Source organism: Engystomops pustulosus, chromosome 9 (assembly GCF_040894005.1).
Source record: "Engystomops pustulosus chromosome 9, aEngPut4.maternal, whole genome shotgun sequence".
NCBI classification, from domain to species: Eukaryota; Metazoa; Chordata; class Amphibia; order Anura; family Leptodactylidae; genus Engystomops; species Engystomops pustulosus.
The window spans coordinates 107,971,732-107,992,598 of NC_092419.1; the positions used below are offsets into that span (position 1 = coordinate 107,971,732).

Genomic DNA, 20,867 nt, shown 5'->3' on the forward strand with positions numbered 1-20,867 from the left:
ACAATGGCGTGCGCTGCCCCCTGGCTGTAATTTCCCTGATGTGGAAGATTCTGGGCCATAGATTACGGATAATGTGATTGTAGCCGCATTAAAGATTCATAGAAAGCTTGGTTATTGTGCGCAACGTCTCTCCGGTGCCCGGGGGGTACGTGCCAGCTAGAATTGCTTCCATCCAGTAGTACAGAGAGATCTCAGGAATGTGATGTGTTCATAGAATTATCCTTCATCACACCATGGAATAAGTGGCATTGGCTCCTTAATGGATCTATGTACAGGCAGACCCCGACCTAGTGACGGACCTCCGTGCCCTCTGTCACCCCTGGTGAGGCTCTCTGGGTGCTGGAAATGTACCTCAGTCCAAGGCTGCAACTATACGGTGTCTGCAATGAAGCATTATAGGCCATTGTCCCCTTGTCAACCCCCAAATTTTTAGAAAGTTATTGTCACAGGGACCAATAAATAATTTTTATGGAGTTTAAACTTTAAATGTACCTGTTCCGACTTGGATACAAATTCAACTTAAGAACAAACCTGTATGTAACCTGGGGACTTGACTGTATCATCATTGTGATTTATAGCAGCGTTTACTCTCTAGTCACTGCTAAAGCTGCATTTAAAATTCTCCGTGCAGCTTCCTAGACCTCAGGTTAGATATTGCATTATGCTGTGTATTAGTATTAGGGATGGAGGTAGCCGAGCACTGTTCTTGGCCTCTGTTTATACAAGGAGTAGTATTTAGGGGGGTCCCAGCAGTCAGATCCTTCAGATTGGTGTAAACCGTGGTGCAACATCTTATAAGGGGATCTATCAATCGCTTTGACCTTGCAGACTCCAAATAAATTTAGGTATCCGTCTGTCCTCACCCTGCTGTGCGCTTTCCTCCCTGAATTGAACTGTTCCACGGTGAAAACTAGTTGCTCTAAGTGCTAAAGGATTCGCCTAGAATTTGTACAGGGAAGGGGCTGTGAAGCAGCTCATGTCAGAGGATTAAGAGCCCAGCAGTGTGAGGACACGTCCTGGTGCACTTGGAGAAGCTACAATCATGGAATATAAATCCATTATGTCACAGTCCTGCTGCTACTAACAACATACACAAAGGTCTGATTACACATCTCTCCAGGAATAGTACCTAACACTGGCTGTAGAGAGCACAGAGCACAGCAGTGTGAGCTTATGCCTTCTGTGCATTTGGAGTAGCTGCAATATAAATCCATATTTCACAGAAGTTTTGTGTAAAAGATGCCAATGTCAGCAGCTTTTAGACTTGTTGGTATGACGTGTAGGTGCTTATACGTCCCTGGGGCTTCCTTATTGCTGTAATAAGGCTATGAGTGAAATAGTCTGCAGCTCTCCCAGTGGCCTCTCTCCTCTGCCTCCTATGTCCAGGCTCTGGCAGTATCCATCATTCCCCAGTGCCTTGTTGTTGGCCCATCACGTGCCTGTTGTGCCATACTGATCACATATGTGCGGAGGAGCATCTACTATGGAGGCAGATTTCTGCTCCGCTCCTTCCCTCTTAGGTCTTACTTTAGATGTGGATTCCCCTACTGCCGGGTGACGCGTCTGTGAGTCTGACACGAGTCTGTGCTGATGGAGAGAAGCCACTTATCAGGAGCTGTGCCCAGATCCATCCGTGGTGTATCACGGCTCTCCCCACAGTATATGCAGTGACTAATCCTCAGAGCCTACACTCTACGTATTCACCACCAAGACGATGAGTCAATTCCAGGAACGTGATGACTATACATTGCTTTATTGGGGTGCTCTGGGGTACGATGGACCCGCTGCTTATGCTCTGGAGGATCTGACTGAGGTGCTGATTCACCACGCACTTGTATGTCAGACGTGTGCAGTTATTTCTCCACTTTCTATTCTCTTTTATACTTTCTGGTAGTGTCCTCTGTGCAGATGATGGGATAGTTGCACTCTGTAGGGGCAGCTTGATATGTGTGAGCTGGTGGCTTCTGTTTCATCCACCAAATGGTCTCCCAGTGTGCATAGAAGTGGCTTACAATTGGCCGCCCCCATGGTCCATCATCAGGGCCAAAGGTTTATTGAAAACTGGCTCCTGGTCTTCATGAATCTGGCCATCTGCTCCCCTCCCTAGTAATGTGCCCTCTGCTCCCCACCCCCCTAGTAATGTGCCCTCTGCTCCCCACCCCCCTAGTAATGTGCCCTCTGCTCCCCACCCCCCTAGTAATGTGCCCTCTGCTCCCCACCCCCCTAGTAATGTGCCCTCTGCTCCCCACCCCCCTAGTAATGTGCCCTCTGCTCCCCACCCCCCTAGTAATGTGCCCTCTGCTCCCCACCCCCCTAGTAATGTGCCCTCTGCTCCCCACCCCCATAGTAATGTGCCCTCTGCTCCCCACCCCCATAGTAATGTGCCCTCTGCTCCCCACCCCCATAGTAATGTGCCCTCTGCTCCCCACCCCTAGTAATGTGCCCTCTGCTCCCCACCCCCCTAGTAATGTGCCCTCTGCTCCCCACCCCCCTAGTAATGTGCCCTCTGCTCCCCACCCCCCTAGTAATGTGCCCTCTGCTCCCCACCCCCCTAGTAATGTGCCCTCTGCTCCCCACCCCCCTAGTAATGTGCCCTCTGCTCCCCACCCCCATAGTAATGTGCCCTCTGCTCCCGACCCCTAGTAATGTGCCCTCTGCTCCCCACCCCTAGTAATGTGCCCTCTGCTCCCCCCCTAGTAATGTGCCCTCTGCTCCCCACCCCCCTAGTAATGTGCCCTCTGCTCCCCACCCCCCTAGTAATGTGACTTCTGCTTCCCCCCCCCAGTAATGTGCCCTCTGCTCCCCTCCCCGCTGTAATGTGCCCTCTGCCCCCCCCCCCCAGTAATGTGCCCTCTGCTCCCCACCCCCCTAGTAATGTGACTTCTGCTTCCCCCCCCCCCCCCCCAGTAATGTGCCCTCTGCTCCCCTCCCCGCTGTAATGTGCCCTCTGCTCCCCCCCCCAGTAATGTGCCCTCTGCTCCCCTCCCCATGAAGCAGAGGGCACATTACTGGGGGGGGGAAGCAGAGGGCACATTACTGGGGGGGGGGAAGCAGAGGGCACATTACTGGGGAGGGGAAGCAGAGGGCACATTACTGGGGAGGGGAAGCAGAGGGCACATTACTGGGGAGGGGAAGCAGAGGGCACATTACTGGGGGGGGAGCAGAGGGCACATTACTGGGGGGGGAGCAGAGGGCACATTACTGGGGGGGGAGCAGAGGGCACATTACTGGGGGGGGGAGCAGAGGGCACATTACTGGGGGGGGGAGCAGAGGGCACATTACTGGGGGGGGGGAGCAGAGGGCACATTACTGGGGGGGGGGAGCAGAGGGCACATTACTGGGGGGGGGAGCAGAGGGCACATTACTGGGGGGGGGGAGCAGAGGGCACATTACTGGGGGGGGGGAGCAGAGGGCACATTACTGGGGGGGGGGCAGAGGGCACATTACTGGGGGGGAGCAGAGGGCACATCAATGAGGAAATAGAAGAAAATTTTTGATTTCAGTAGTTGGCTGTAAACGAACAAATAGTGAAAAATTGAAAGGGGGCTGAATACTTTCCATAGCTACTGTAAATGCCATTACAAGTAGAGGAGACCTGCGGGCTGTGGGATTTTGTCTTTCTTGCTTGTGGGGTCGCTCTGCTCCCTCTGTGCCATAGCCTGATTGTCGCCCGTTTTTTCTGTATTGCTCCTCTATATAGACAGATCTGTTGCTGGATGATGGAATTGCTATTCATGCAGTTTCCCGGTGTGTGATCAGTTATAAGCAGACGCAATGATGTATTGATATATATTAATGGTTGCCGGCGGAGATGCTGCCCTGGCTGCGCTGTGATTGGCTGGCACCCAGTAGCAGTGTGCGTGGGATGAGAGGAGGGTTCCCTGCTTCTCCCACACAGTCTGAGCTCACATTGAGCGCGCACTGAGCTCTGCTGCATCGCTGCTTGTGCCTTATCCCCGGACACATCTCTGCCTTCTGTCACCTCAGCTGCACTTACCTGCACTATGAAAGCCACTTACCTAGTCTTCACCCTGTGGTCAGTGGGCAGCGCCTACCACCTTCACCATAGAGAGCGGTGGCATGGACACCATGGACGTGAGTGCCAGCCTGTGTAACGTCACCATACAGCGGGCACTAAATGCTGATGATGTGGTTTATCTTCTTCTTTCTTTCTTGTTTTATCCTCTGCTTTTGTCATTTGTTTGATTTCTCTATTTTTATAGCTTTCATTTTGCTTGTATTCTCTGTGATGTGTCTACTATAGAACCGATTCTATCTAATTAATGTTCTATTATAGCTATTTGATGCATTAGAATTATTAATCATTGTAACAACAATATTTGATACATCATTTCTTTTTCTGGTCATGTGACATATGGCAACTATTTGCCTTGTAAATAGTTTTTGCCCAGTAAGTGACTGGTTATGTATAATGTCTGTATAATTTGTGGGGTTCCTGGAACTGCTACCCCACAATTGGTTAATGGGGCAGTTATTGTAATGCACCGCGGCTTCATTGCTGTTTCTCTATCCCGTACACTTTGCGTTCACATGCACTGCCATGTGAGGTGGTTGTTTACATCCCTAGTGCTCTTCTTATGTACCTGTACACAGTATACGGACTCCCCACCTCCCGCTGCAGCCTCTATACCACAAGCCCCTTCATTATATGCATCATCTGCTGCTTTATGAATGCAGAAGCGATGCTGCTGATCCCATAGCCAGCTGCAGTACCACTCTCCGCCACATGGGGAGCAACAGCTTTCATCATGGTCAATTTGTTTCTAGCCCAAAAGTGCCCCTTGTTTTCCTTTCTATTATTGAATGCAATTTCCCTTTTCACCAGTAGGTTGTGCTGTGGCGCTGTTGTGTGGATCTGCGTGCACTTTACATAGAGGGGATACAGCAGCATTATATATATCGCCCTCCAGCCCTGGTTCCCATCTACATGTATAATGAGCTGCTATGTCACTTTCTAATAGGCTTTAGTTCCCATTTGCAAGATCTGTTAAACTGTCACACTGTAACAAAACCTTAGCTGTGACAAGTATTGGTTAAGAAGTAATCAGGCAACTTTTTGACTGCAAGCAGAGATCTTGGAGATAGTGAAGAATGGAGACACACAGTCTATTAGAGGGGAAGATTAGATAACACTGCGAAATCCCTTAACCTGTTAATCGCCATATAAACATTGGACAATTCCCTTTGATGGTCTAATTGATTTAAACCTTAAAGTGAAATTTCTGTCTCCTACATATATCAGACCCCTGCCACCCTGAGAAGAGGGGGCTGTACTGCCTTTCATTTACAATAATGGGGTCTGGCTGAATGGGTCTATAATGAGAGATAATGGGGCCCCAGGGTCCAGACCCCATGAAGTATAAAGCATTGACTCTTTAGTAGGTTGGAATAAAAGACTCCCAGCTGCAATAAGGAGGATGTATCTTTTTTTACTCCTCCCTTTTTGATAATTTTATTATCTGTATTGTGCTATTATAATATAAAACATTATAAAATATAACCTAAATGTCACAGGAGGGAACCAGACGGGAGGAGATGAGGGGGCATGAGTGTGAGGACTCTGCATGGCACCCCATATATATATATATTACTGCATTTGTATATGAGGTGGGCTAAAGAGTGGCCTCATTTATTAATGTGTTTGCTCCAGTTTTCTGTCTGATTTTGCACTAGAATGAACATTGAAACTGCTTGTACATGTAAATATTAAGCGTCTGCGCCAGTTTTGTGTCGCGGCTGCTCTGTGTCCGACAAAACAGCACAATGTGCATCTAAAGGGGCTGTTACTGCTTAGTCCGACCGTGCGCCACATTTATTACTGACAGTTCTGTAGAATGAGCAAAGTGCACCAAAAATATAATGGTGCCCACTTCCTGAGCAGCGCAGGGGGCGACAGATTCCTGAAGACCCGGCCCTAGTAGTGATGGATCTGCCGCCCCCTGCACACAGTACAGACTCTACGAGTTCTGATAAATGTGGCCCATTGTGGGACAGGATGGTTTGGGGTCCATACAGATGAGGACACATGTGGTTGTATATAAGCTGTGCTGGATATTGTGTCCTCCCTGGGGCAGGATGGTTTGGGGTCCATATAGATGAGGGGACACATGTGATTGTATATAAGGTGTGCTGGATATTGTGTCCTCCCTGGGGCAGGATGGTTTGGGGTCCATATAGATGAGGGGACACATGTGATTGTATATAAGGTGTGCTGGATATTGTGTCCTCCCTGGGACAGGATGGTTTGGGGTCCATACAGATGAGAGGACACATGTGGTTGTATATAAGGTGTGCTGGATATTGTGTCCTCCCTGGGACAGGATGGTTTGGGGTCCATACAGATGAGGACACATGTGGTTGTATATAAGGTGTGCTGGATATTGTGTCCTCCCTGGGACAGGATGGTTTGGGGTCCATATAGATGAGGGGACACATGTGGTTGTATATAAGCTGTGCTGGATATTGTGTCCTCCCTGGGACAGGATGGTTTGGGGTCCATATAGATGAGGGGACACATGTGGTTGTATATAAGCTGTGCTGGATATTGTGTCCTCCCTGGGGCAGGATGGTTTGGGGTCCATACAGATGAGGACACATGTGATTGTATATAAGGTGTGCTAGATATTGTGTCCTCCCTGGGGCAGGATGGTTTGGGGTCCATACAGATGAGGACACATGTGATTGTATATAAGGTGTGCTGGATATTGTGTCCTCCCTGGGGCAGGATGGTTTGGGGTCCATACAGATGAGGACACATGTGGTTGTATATAAGGTGTGCTGGATATTGTGTCCTCCCTGGGACAGGATGGTTTGGGGTCCATATAGATGAGGGGACACATGTGGTTGTATATAAGCTGTGCTGGATATTGTGTCCTCCCTGGGGCAGGATGGTTTGGGGTCCATACAGATGAGGACACATGTGGTTGTATATAAGGTGTGCTGGATATTGTGTCCTCCCTGGGACAGGATGGTTTGGGGTCCATATAGATGAGGGGACACATGTGGTTGTATATAAGCTGTGCTGGATATTGTGTCCTCCCTGGGGCAGGATGGTTTGGGGTCCATACAGATGAGAGGACACATGTGATTGTATTTAAGGTGTGCTAGATATTGTGTCCTCCCTGGGGCAGGATGGTTTGGGGTCCATACAGATGAGAGGACACATGTGATTGTATATAAGGTGTGCTGGATATTGTGTCCTCCCTGGGACAGGATGGTTTGGGGTCCAAACAGATGAGGACACATGTGATTGTATATAAGGTGTGCTGGATATTGTGTCCTCCCTGGGGCAGGATGGTTTGGGGTCCATATAGATGAGGGGACACATGTGATTGTATATAAGGTGTGCTGGATATTGTGTCCTCCCTGGGACAGGATGGTTTGGGGTCCAAACAGATGAGAGGACACATGTGATTGTATATAAGCTGTGCTGGATATTGTGTCCTCCATGGGACAGGATGGTTTGGGGTCCATACAGATGAGGACACATGTGATTGTATATAAGGTGTGCTGGATATTGTGTCCTCCCTGGGGCAGGATGGTCTGGGGTCCATACAGATGAGGACACATGTGATTGTATATAAGGTGTGCTAGATATTGTGTCCTCCCTGGGACAGGATGGTTTGGGGTCCATACAGATGAGGGGACACATGTGATTGTATATAAGGTGTGCTGGATATTGTGTCCTCCCTGGGACAGGATGGTTTGGGGTCCATACAGATGAGGACACATGTGATTGTATATAAGGTGTACTAGATATTGTGTCCTCCCTGGGGCAGGATGGTCTGGGGTCCATACAGATGAGGACACATGTGATTGTATATAAGGTGTGCTAGATATTGTGTCCTCCCTGGGGCAGGATGGTTTGGGGTCCATACAGATGAGGACACATGTGGTTGTATATAAGGTGTGCTGGATATTGTGTCCTCCCTGGGGCAGGATGGTTTGGGGTCCATACAGATGAGAGGACACGTGATTGTATATAAGGTGTGCTAGATATTGTGTCCTCCCTGGGGCAGGATGGTCTGGGGTCCATACAGATGAGGACACATGTGATTGTATATAAGGTGTGCTAGATATTGTGTCCTCCCTGGGGCAGGATGGTTTGGGGTCCATACAGATGAGGACACATGTGATTGTATATAAGGTGTGCTGGATATTGTGTCCTCCCTGGGGCAGGATGGTTTGGGGTCCATACAGATGAGGACACATGTGATTGTATATAAGGTGTGCTAGATATTGTGTCCTCCCTGGGGCAGGATGGTTTGGGGTCCATACAGATGAGGGGACACATGTGGTTGTATATAAGCTGTGCTGGATATTGGGTCCTCCCTGGGGCAGGATGGTTTGGGGTCCATACAGATGAGGACACATGTGGTTGTATATAAGGTGTGCTGGATATTGTGTCCTCCCTGGGGCAGGATGGTTTGGGGTCCATACAGATGAGAGGACACGTGATTGTATATAAGGTGTGCTAGATATTGTGTCCTCCCTGGGGCAGGATGGTCTGGGGTCCATACAGATGAGGACACATGTGATTGTATATAAGGTGTGCTAGATATTGTGTCCTCCCTGGGGCAGGATGGTTTGGGGTCCATACAGATGAGGACACATGTGATTGTATATAAGGTGTGCTGGATATTGTGTCCTCCCTGGGGCAGGATGGTTTGGGGTCCATACAGATGAGGACACATGTGATTGTATATAAGGTGTGCTAGATATTGTGTCCTCCCTGGGGCAGGATGGTTTGGGGTCCATACAGATGAGGGGACACATGTGGTTGTATATAAGCTGTGCTGGATATTGGGTCCTCCCTGGGGCAGGATGGTTTGGGGTCCATACAGATGAGGACACATGTGATTGTATATAAGCTGTGCTAGATATTGTGTCCTCCCTGGGGCAGGATGGTCTGGGGTCCATACAGATGAGGACACATGTGATTGTATATAAGCTGTGCTAGATATTGTGTCCTCCCTGGGGCAGGATGGTTTGGGGTCCATACAGATGAGAGGACACATGTGATTGTATATAAGCTGTGCTAGATATTGTGTCCTCCCTGGGACAGGATGGTTTGGGGTCCATACAGATGAGGACACATGTGATTGTATATAAGGTGTGCTGGATATTGTGTCCTCCCTGGGGCAGGATGGTTTGGGGTCCATACAGATGAGGACACATGTGATTGTATATAAGGTGTGCTAGATATTGTGTCCTCCCTGGGGCAGGATGGTTTGGGGTCCATACAGATGAGGGGACACATGTGGTTGTATATAAGCTGTGCTGGATATTGGGTCCTCCCTGGGGCAGGATGGTTTGGGGTCCATACAGATGAGGACACATGTGATTGTATATAAGCTGTGCTAGATATTGTGTCCTCCCTGGGGCAGGATGGTCTGGGGTCCATACAGATGAGGACACATGTGATTGTATATAAGCTGTGCTAGATATTGTGTCCTCCCTGGGGCAGGATGGTTTGGGGTCCATACAGATGAGGGGACACATGTGGTTGTATATAAGCTGTGCTGGATATTGTGTCCTCCCTGGGGCAGGATGGTTTGGGGTCCATACAGATGAGAGGACACGTGATTGTATATAAGGTGTGCTGGATATTGTGTCCTCCCTGGGGCAGGATGGTTTGGGGTCCATACAGATGAGAGGACACGTGATTGTATATAAGCTGTGCTAGATATTGTGTCCTCCCTGGGACAGGATGGTTTGGGGTCCATACAGATGAGGACACATGTGATTGTATATAAGGTGTGCTGGATATTGTGTCCTCCCTGGGGCAGGATGGTTTGGGGTCCATACAGATGAGGGGACACATGTGATTGTATATAAGCTGTGCTAGATATTGTGTCCTCCCTGGGACAGGATGGTTTGGGGTCCATACAGATGAGAGGACACGTGATTGTATATAAGGTGTGCTGGATATTGTGTCCTCCCTGGGGCAGGATGGTTTGGGGTCCATACAGATGAGAGGACACGTGATTGTATATAAGGTGTGCTAGATATTGTGTCCTCCCTGGGACAGGATGGTTTGGGGTCCATACAGATGAGAGGACACATGTGGTTGTATATAAGGTGTGCTGGATATTGTGTCCTCCCTGGGGCAGGATGGTCTGGGGTCCATACAGAGGAGGGGACACATGTGGTTGTATATAAGGTGTGCTGGATTTTGTGTCCTCCCTGGGGCAGGATGGTTTGGGGTCCATACAGATGAGAGGACACGTGATTGTATATAAGGTGTGCTGGATATTGTGTCCTCCTGGGGCAGGATGGTTTGGGGTTCATACAGATGAGAGGACACATGTGATTGTATATAAGGTGTGCTAGATATTGTGTCCTCCCTGGGGCAGGATGGTTTGGGGTCCATACAGATGAGAGGACACACGTGATTGTATATAAGGTGTGCTAGATATTGTGTCCTCCCTGGGGCAGGATGGTCTGGGGTCCATACAGATGAGAGGACACATGTGATTGTATATAAGGTGTGCTAGATATTGTGTCCTCCCTGGGGCAGGATGGTTTGGGGTCCATACAGATGAGAGGACACATGTGATTGTATATAAGGTGTGCTGGATATTGTGTCCTCCCTGGGACAGGATGGTTTGGGGTCCAAACAGATGAGGACACATGTGATTGTATATAAGGTGTGCTGGATATTGTGTCCTCCCTGGGGCAGGATGGTTTGGGGTCCATATAGATGAGGGGACACATGTGATTGTATATAAGCTGTGCTGGATATTGTGTCCTCCATGGGACAGGATGGTTTGGGGTCCATACAGATGAGAGGACACATGTGATTGTATATAAGGTGTGCTGGATATTGTGTCCTCCCTGGGGCAGGATGGTTTGGGGTCCATACAGATGAGAGGACACATGTGATTGTATATAAGGTGTGCTAGATATTGTGTCCTCCCTGGGGCAGGATGGTTTGGGGTCCATACAGATGAGAGGACACATGTGATTGTATATAAGGTGTGCTAGATATTGTGTCCTCCCTGGGGCAGGATGGTTTGGGGTCCATACAGATGAGAGGACACATGTGATTGTATATAAGGTGTGCTGGATATTGTGTCCTCCCTGGGACAGGATGGTTTGGGGTCCATACAGATGAGGACACATGTGGTTGTATATAAGGTGTGCTGGATATTGTGTCCTCCCTGGGGCAGGATGGTCTGGGGTCCATACAGATGAGGACACATGTGATTGTATATAAGGTGTGCTAGATATTGTGTCCTCCCTGGGACAGGATGGTTTGGGGTCCATACAGATGAGGACACATGTGATTGTATATAAGGTGTGCTGGATATTGTGTCCTCCCTGGGGCAGGATGGTCTGGGGTCCATACAGATGAGGACACATGTGATTGTATATAAGGTGTGCTAGATATTGTGTCCTCCCTGGGACAGGATGGTTTGGGGTCCATACAGATGAGGGGACACATGTGATTGTATATAAGGTGTGCTGGATATTGTGTCCTCCCTGGGGCAGGATGGTCTGGGGTCCATACAGATGAGGACACATGTGGTTGTATATAAGCTGTGCTGGATATTGTGTCCTCCCTGGGACAGGATGGTTTGGGGTCCATACAGATGAGGACACATGTGATTGTATATAAGGTGTACTAGATATTGTGTCCTCCCTGGGGCAGGATGGTCTGGGGTCCATACAGATGAGAGGACACATGTGGTTGTATATAAGGTGTGCTGGATATTGTGTCCTCCCTGGGACAGGATGGTTTGGGGTCCATACAGATGAAGGGACACATGTGATTGTATATAAGGTGTGCTGGATATTGTGTCCTCCCTGGGGCAGGATGGTTTGGGGTCCATACAGATGAGAGGACACATGTGGTTGTATATAAGCTGTGCTAGATATTGTGTCCTCCCTGGGGCAGGATGGTTTGGGGTCCATACAGATGAGGACACATGTGGTTGTATATAAGGTGTGCTGGATATTGTGTCCTCCCTGGGGCAGGATGGTTTGGGGTCCATACAGATGAGAGGACACGTGATTGTATATAAGGTGTGCTAGATATTGTGTCCTCCCTGGGGCAGGATGGTCTGGGGTCCATACAGATGAGGGGACACATGTGATTGTATATAAGGTGTGCTGGATATTGTGTCCTCCCTGGGGCAGGATGGTTTGGGGTCCATACAGATGAGGACACATGTGATTGTATATAAGGTGTGCTGGATATTGTGTCCTCCCTGGGGCAGGATGGTTTGGGGTCCATACAGATGAGGGGACACATGTGGTTGTATATAAGCTGTGCTGGATATTGGGTCCTCCCTGGGGCAGGATGGTTTGGGGTCCATACAGATGAGGACACATGTGATTGTATATAAGGTGTGCTGGATATTGTGTCCTCCCTGGGGCAGGATGGTTTGGGGTCCATACAGATGAGGACACATGTGATTGTATATAAGCTGTGCTAGATATTGTGTCCTCCCTGGGGCAGGATGGTTTGGGGTCCATACAGATGAGAGGACACATGTGATTGTATATAAGCTGTGCTAGATATTGTGTCCTCCCTGGGACAGGATGGTTTGGGGTCCATACAGATGAGGACACATGTGATTGTATATAAGGTGTGCTGGATATTGTGTCCTCCCTGGGGCAGGATGGTTTGGGGTCCATACAGATGAGGGGACACATGTGATTGTATATAAGGTGTGCTAGATATTGTGTCCTCCCTGGGGCAGGATGGTTTGGGGTCCATACAGATGAGAGGACACGTGATTGTATATAAGGTGTGCTGGATATTGTGTCCTCCCTGGGGCAGGATGGTTTGGGGTCCATACAGATGAGAGGACACGTGATTGTATATAAGGTGTGCTAGATATTGTGTCCTCCCTGGGACAGGATGGTTTGGGGTCCATACAGATGAGAGGACACATGTGGTTGTATATAAGGTGTGCTGGATATTGTGTCCTCCCTGGGACAGGATGGTTTGGGGTCCATACAGATGAAGGGACACATGTGATTGTATATAAGGTGTGCTGGATATTGTGTCCTCCCTGGGGCAGGATGGTTTGGGGTCCATACAGATGAGAGGACACATGTGGTTGTATATAAGCTGTGCTAGATATTGTGTCCTCCCTGGGGCAGGATGGTTTGGGGTCCATACAGATGAGAGGACACATGTGATTGTATATAAGGTGTGCTAGATATTGTGTCCTCCCTGGGGCAGGATGGTCTGGGGTCCATACAGAGGAGGGGACACGTGATTGTATATAAGGTGTGCTGGATATTGTGTCCTCCCTGGGGCAGGATGGTTTGGGGTCCATACAGATGAGGGGACACATGTGATTGTATATAAGGTGTGCTAGATATTGTGTCCTCCCTGGGGCAGGATGGTTTGGGGTCCATACAGATGAGAGGACACGTGATTGTATATAAGGTGTGCTGGATATTGTGTCCTCCCTGGGACAGGATGGTTTGGGGTCCATACAGATGAGGACACATGTAATTGTATATAAGGTGTGCTGGATATTGTGTCCTCCCTGGGGCAGGATGGTTTGGGGTCCATATAGATGAGAGGACACATGTGGTTGTATATAAGGTGTGCTGGATATTGTGTCCTCCCTGGGACAGGATGGTTTGGGGTCCATACAGATGAAGGGACACATGTGATTGTATATAAGGTGTGCTGGATATTGTGTCCTCCCTGGGGCAGGATGGTTTGGGGTCCATACAGATGAGAGGACACATGTGGTTGTATATAAGCTGTGCTAGATATTGTGTCCTCCCTGGGGCAGGATGGTCTGGGGTCCATACAGATGAGAGGACACATGTGGTTGTATATAAGCTGTGCTGGATATTGTGTCCTCCCTGGGGCAGGATGGTCTGGGGTCCATACAGAGGAGGGGACACATGTGGTTGTATATAAGGTGTGCTGGATTTTGTGTCCTCCCTGGGGCAGGATGGTTTGGGGTCCATACAGATGAGAGGACACGTGATTGTATATAAGGCGTGCTGGATATTGTGTCCTCCTGGGGCAGGATGGTTTGGGGTTCATACAGATGAGAGGACACATGTGATTGTATATAAGGTGTGCTAGATATTGTGTCCTCCCTGGGGCAGGATGGTTTGGGGTCCATACAGATGAGAGGACACGTGATTGTATATAAGGTGTGCTAGATATTGTGTCCTCCCTGGGGCAGGATGGTCTGGGGTCCATACAGATGAGAGGACACGTGATTGTATATAAGGTGTGCTGGATATTGTGTCCTCCCTGGGACAGGATGGTCTGGGGTCCATACAGATGAGGGGACACATGTGGTTGTATATAAGGTGTGCTGGATATTGTGTCCTCCCTGGGGCAGGGTGGTTTGGGGTCCATACAGATGAGGGGACACATGTGGTTGTATATAAGGTGTGCTGGATATTGTGTCCTCCCTGGGGCAGGATGGTTTGGGGTCCATACAGATGAGGGGACACATGTGATTGTATATAAGGTGTGCTGGATATTGTGTCCTCCCTGGGGCAGGATGGTCTGGGGTCCATACAGATGAGGGGACACATGTGATTGTATATAAGCTGTGCTGGATATTGTGTCCTCCCTGGGGCAGGATGGTCTGGGGTCCATACAGATGAGAGGACACATGTGGTTGTATATAAGCTGTGCTGGATATTGTGTCCTCCCTGGGGCAGGATGGTTTGGGGTCCATACAGATGAGGACACATGTGATTGTATATAAGGTGTGCTGGATATTGTCTCCTCCCTGGGGCAGGATGGTTTGGGGTCCATACAGATGAGGACACATGTGATTGTATATAAGGTGTGCTGGATATTGTGTCCTCCCTGGGGCAGGATGTTTTGGGGTCCATACAGATGAGAGGACACATGTGGTTGTATATAAGGTCTGCTAGATATTGTGTCCTCCCTGGGACAGGATGGTTTGGGGTCCATACAGATGAGGACACATGTGATTGTATATAAGGTGTGCTGGATATTGTGTCCTCCCTGGGGCAGGATGGTTTGGGGTCCATATAGATGAGAGGACACATGTGATTGTATATAAGGTGTGCTGGATATTGTGTCCTCCCTGGGACAGGATGGTTTGGGGTCCATACAGATGAAGGGACACATGTGGTTGTATATAAGCTGTGCTAGATATTGGGTCCTCCCTGGGGCAGGATGGTTTGGGGTCCATACAGATGAGGGGACACATGTGGTTGTATATAAGGTGTGCTAGATATTGTGTCCTCCCTGGGACAGGATGGTCTGGGGTCCATACAGATTAGAGGACACATGTGATTGTATATAAGGTGTGCTGGATATTGTGTCCTCCCTGGGGCAGGATGGTCTGGGGTCCATACAGATGAGAGGACACATGTGGTTGTATATAAGCTGTGCTGGATATTGTGTCCTCCCTGGGGCAGGATGGTTTGGGGTCCATACAGATGAGAGGACACATGTGATTGTATATAAGGTGTGCTGGATATTGTGTCCTCCCTGGGGCAGGATGTTTTGGGGTCCATACAGATGAGAGGACACATGTGGTTGTATATAAGGTCTGCTGGATATTTTGTCCTCCCTGGGGCAGGATGGTTTGGGGTCCATATAGATGAGAGGACACATGTGATTGTATATAAGGTGTGCTGGATATTGTGTCCTCCCTGGGACAGGATGGTTTGGGGTCCATACAGATGAAGGGACACATGTGGTTGTATATAAGCTGTGCTAGATATTGTGTCCTCCCTGGGGCAGGATGGTTTGGGGTCCATACAGATGAGAGGACACATGTGGTTGTATATAAGGTGTGCTAGATATTGTGTCCTCCCTGGGACAGGATGGTTTGGGGTCCATACAGATGAAGGGACACATGTGGTTGTATATAAGCTGTGCTAGATATTGTGTCCTCCCTGGGGCAGGATGGTTTGGGGTCCATACAGAGGAGGGGACACATGTGGTTGTATATAAGGTGTGCTAGATATTGTGTCCTCCCTGGGACAGGATGGTCTGGGGTCCATACAGATGAGAGGACACATGTGATTGTATATAAGGTGTGCTGGATATTGGGTCCTCCCTGGGGCAGGATGGTTTGGGGTCCATACAGATGAGGGGACACATGTGATTGTATATAAGGTGTGCTGGATATTGTGTCCTCCCTGGGACAGGATGGTTTGGGGTCCATACAGATGAGGGGACACATGTGGTTGTATATAAGCTGTGCTGGATATTGGGTCCTCCCTGGGGCAGGATGGTTTGGGGTCCATACAGATGAGGGGACACATGTGGTTGTATATAAGGTGTGCTAGATATTGTGTCCTCCCTGGGACAGGATGGTTTGGGGTCCATACAGATGAGAGGACACGTGATTGTATATAAGGTGTGCTGGATATTGTGTCCTCCCTGGGGCAGGATGGTCTGGGGTCCATACAGATGAGAGGACACATGTGGTTGTATATAAGGTCTGCTAGATATTGTGTCCTCCCTGGGACAGGATGGTTTGGGGTCCATACAGATGAGGACACATGTAATTGTATATAAGGTGTGCTGGATATTGTGTCCTCCCTGGGGCAGGATGGTTTGGGGTCCATATAGATGAGAGGACACATGTGATTGTATATAAGGTGTGCTGGATATTGTGTCCTCCCTGGGACAGGATGGTTTGGGGTCCATACAGATGAGGGGACACATGTGATTGTATATAAGGTGTGCTGGATATTGTGTCCTCCCTGGGGCAGGATGGTTTGGGGTCCATACAGATGAAGGGACACATGTGGTTGTATATAAGGTGTGCTAGATATTGTGTCCTCCCTGGGGCAGGATGGTCTGGGGTCCATACAGATGAGAGGACACATGTGGTTGTATATAAGCTGTGCTGGATATTGTGTCCTCCTGGGGCAGGATGGTTTGGGGTCCATACAGATGAGGGGACACATGTGATTGTATATAAGGTGTGCTGGATATTGTGTCCTCCCTGGGGCAGGATGGTCTGGGGTCCATACAGATGAGAGGACACATGTGGTTGTATATAAGCTGTGCTGGATATTGTGTCCTCCTGGGGCAGGATGGTCTGGGGTCCATACAGATGAAGGGACACATGTGGTTGTATATAAGCTGTGCTAGATATTGTGTCCTCCCTGGGACAGGATGGTTTGGGGTCCATACAGATGAAGGGACACATGTGGTTGTATATAAGGTGTGCTAGATATTGTGTCCTCCCTGGGGCAGGATGGTCTGGGGTCCATACAGATGAGAGGACACGTGTGATTGTATATAAGGTGTGCTGGATATTGTGTCCTCCCTGGGACAGGATGGTTTGGGGTCCATACAGATGAGAGGACACATGTGATTGTATATAAGGTGTGCTGGATATTGTGTCCTCCCTGGGACAGGATGGTTTGGGGTCCATACAGATGAGGACACATGTGGTTGTATATAAGGTGTGCTGGATATTGTGTCCTCCCTGGGACAGGATGGTTTGGGGTCCATACAGATGAGGACACATGTAATTGTATATAAGGTGTGCTGGATATTGTGTCCTCCCTGGGACAGGATGGTTTGGGGTCCATACAGATGAGGACACATGTGATTGTATATAAGGTGTGCTGGATATTGTGTCCTCCCTGGGGCAGGATGGTTTGGGGTCCATACAGATGAGGGGACACATGTGATTGTATATAAGTTGTGCTGGATATTGGGTCCTCCCTGGGGCAGGATGGTCTGGGGTCCATACAGATGAGGGGACACATGTGGTTGTATATAAGCTGTGCTAGATATTGTGTCCTCCCTGGGGCAGGATGGTTTGGGGTCCATACAGATGAGGGGACACATGTGGTTGTATATAAGGTGTGCTAGATATTGTGTCCTCCCTGGGACAGGATGGTTTGGGGTCCATACAGATGAGGACACATGTGATTGTATATAAGGTGTGCTGGATATTGTGTCCTCCCTGGGGCAGGATGGTTTGGGGTCCATACAGATGAGGGGACACATGTGATTGTATATAAGGTGTGCTGGATATTGGGTCCTCCCTGGGGCAGGATGGTCTGGGGTCCATACAGATGAGGACACATGTGATTGTATATAAGGTGTGCTAGATATTGTGTCCTCCCTGGGGCAGGATGGTTTGGGGTCCATACAGATGAGGGGACACATGTGGTTGTATATAAGCTGTGCTAGATATTGTGTCCTCCCTGGGACAGGATGGTTTGGGGTCCATACAGATGAGGGGACACATGTGGTTGTATATAAGCTGTGCTAGATATTGTGTCCTCCCTGGGGCAGGATGGTCTGGGGTCCATACAGATGAGGACACATGTGGTTGTATATAAGGTGTACTAGATATTGTGTCCTCCCTGGGACAGGATGGTTTGGGGTCCATACAGATGAGGACACATGTGATTGTATATAAGGTGTGCTGGATATTGTGTCCTCCCTGGGACAGGATGGTTTGGGGTCCATACAGATGAGGACACATGTGATTGTATATAAGGTGTGCTGGATATTGTGTCCTCCCTGGGGCAGGATGGTTTGGGGTCCATACAGATGAGAGGACACATGTGGTTGTATATAAGCTGTGCTAGATATTGTGTCCTCCCTGGGGCAGGATGGTTTGGGGTCCATACAGATGAGGGGACACATGTGATTGTATATAAGGGGTGCTGGATATTGTGTCCTCCCTGGGACAGGATGGTTTGGGGTCCATACAGATGAGGGGACACATGTGATTGTATATAAGGTGTGCTGGATATTGTGTCCTCCCTGGGGCAGGATGGTTTGGGGTCCATACAGATGAGGGGACACATGTGATTGTATATAAGGTGTGCTAGATATTGTGTCCTCCCTGGGGCAGGATGGTTTGGGGTCCATACAGATGAGGGGACACATGTGATTGTATATAAGGTGTGCTGGATATTGTGTCCTCCCTGGGACAGGATGGTTTGGGGTCCATACAGATGAGGGGACACATGTGATTGTATATAAGGTGTGCTAGATATTGTGTCCTCCCTGGGGCAGGATGGTTTGGGGTCCATACAGATGAGGGGGACACATGTGATTGTATATAAGGTGTGCTGGATATTGTGTCCTCCCTGGGACAGGATGGTTTGGGGTCCATACAGATGAGGACACATGTGATTGTATATAAGGTGTGCTGGATATTGTGTCCTCCCTGGGACAGGATGGTTTGGGGTCCATACAGATGAGGACACATGTGATTGTATATAAGGTGTGCTAGATATTGTGTCCTCCCTGGGACAGGATGGTTTGGGGTCCATACAGAGGAGGGGACACATGTGATTGTATATAAGGTGTGCTGGATATTGTGTCCTCCCTGGGACAGGATGGTTTGGGGTCCATACAGATGAGGGGACACATGTGATTGTATATAAGGTGTGCTAGATATTGTGTCCTCCCTGGGACAGGATGGTTTGGGGTCCATACAGATGAGGACACATGTGGTTGTATATAAGGTGTGCTAGATATTGTGTCCTCCCTGGGGCAGGATGGTCTGGGGTCCATACAGATGAGGACACATGTGGTTGTATATAAGGTGTGCTAGATATTGTGTCCTCCCTGGGGCAGGATGGTTTGGGGTCCATACAGATGAGAGGACACATGTGATTGTATATAAGGTGTGCTGGATATTGTGTCCTCCCTGGGGCAGGATGGTCTGGGGTCCATACAGATGAGGACACATGTGATTGTATATAAGGTGTGCTAGATATTGTGTCCTCCCTGGGGCAGGATGGTTTGGGGTCCATACAGATGAGGACACATGTGGTTGTATATAAGGTGTGCTGGATATTGTGTCCTGTGGGACAGGATGGTTTGGGGTCCATACAGATGAGAGGACACATGTGGTTGTATATAAGGTGTGCTAGATATTGTGTCCTCCCTGGGGCAGGATGGTTTGGGGTCCATACAGATGAGGGGACACATGTGGTTGTATATAAGGTGTGCTGGATATTGGGTCCTCCCTGGGGCAGGATGGTTTGGGGTCCATACAGATGCGGACACATGTGATTGTATATAAGCTGTGCTGGATATTATGTCCTCCCTGGGACAGGATGGTTTGGGGTCCATACAGATGAGAGGACACATGTGATTGTATATAAGGTGTGCTAGATATTGTGTCCTCCCTGGGACAGGATGGTTTGGGGTCCATACAGAGGAGGGGACACATGTGATTGTATATAAGGTGTGCTGGATATTGTGTCCTCCCTGGGGCAGGATGGTTTGGGGTCCATACAGATGAGAGGACACATGTGATTGTATATAAGGTGTGCTGGATATTGGGTCCTCCCTGGGGCAGGATGGTTTGGGGTCCATACAGATGAGGACACATGTGATTGTATATAAGGTGTGCTGGATATTGTGTCCTCCCTGGGGCAGGATGGTTTGGGGTCCATACAGATGAGAGGACACATGTGATTGTATATAAGGTGTGCTGGATATTGTGTCCTCCCTGGGACAGGATGGTTTGGGGTCCATACAGATGAGGACACATGTGATTGTATATAAGGTGTGCTGGATATTGTATCCTCCCTGGGACAGGATGGTCTGGGGTCCATACAGATGAGGGGACACATGTGATTGTATATAAGGTGTGCTGGATATTGTGTCCTCCCTGGGGCAGGATGGTTTGGGGTCCATACAGATGAGAGGACACATGTGGTTGTATATAAGGTGTGCTAGATATTGTGTCCTCCCTGGGGCAGGATGGTTTGGGGTCCATACAGATGAGGACACATGTGATTGTATATAAGGTGTGCTAGATATTGTGTCCTCCCTGGGACAGGATGGTTTGGGGTCCATACAGATGAGGGGACACATGTGGTTGTATATAAGCTGTGCTGGATATTGTGTCCTCCCTGGGGCAGGATGG

The 20,867-nt window shown here is 49.1% G+C and overlaps 1 protein-coding gene across 3 annotated transcripts in view; it reads left to right on the plus strand.

The window, feature by feature from the left end:
- Nucleotides 1-20,867, plus strand: part of NPDC1 (neural proliferation, differentiation and control 1) — a 94,350-nt gene that overhangs the window by 44,071 nt on the left and 29,412 nt on the right. Inside the window, exon 1 of one of the 3 annotated variants that reach the window (XM_072125471.1) lies at nucleotides 3,913-4,095. The exons of the other annotated variants lie outside the window; for them this stretch is intronic. Coding sequence (XP_071981572.1) covers nucleotides 4,005-4,095 — 91 coding nt within the window. The 5' untranslated portion in view covers nucleotides 3,913-4,004. Of the gene's footprint in view, nucleotides 1-3,912; nucleotides 4,096-20,867 lie in introns of those variants that run through there. 3 annotated transcript variants of the gene reach the window in all.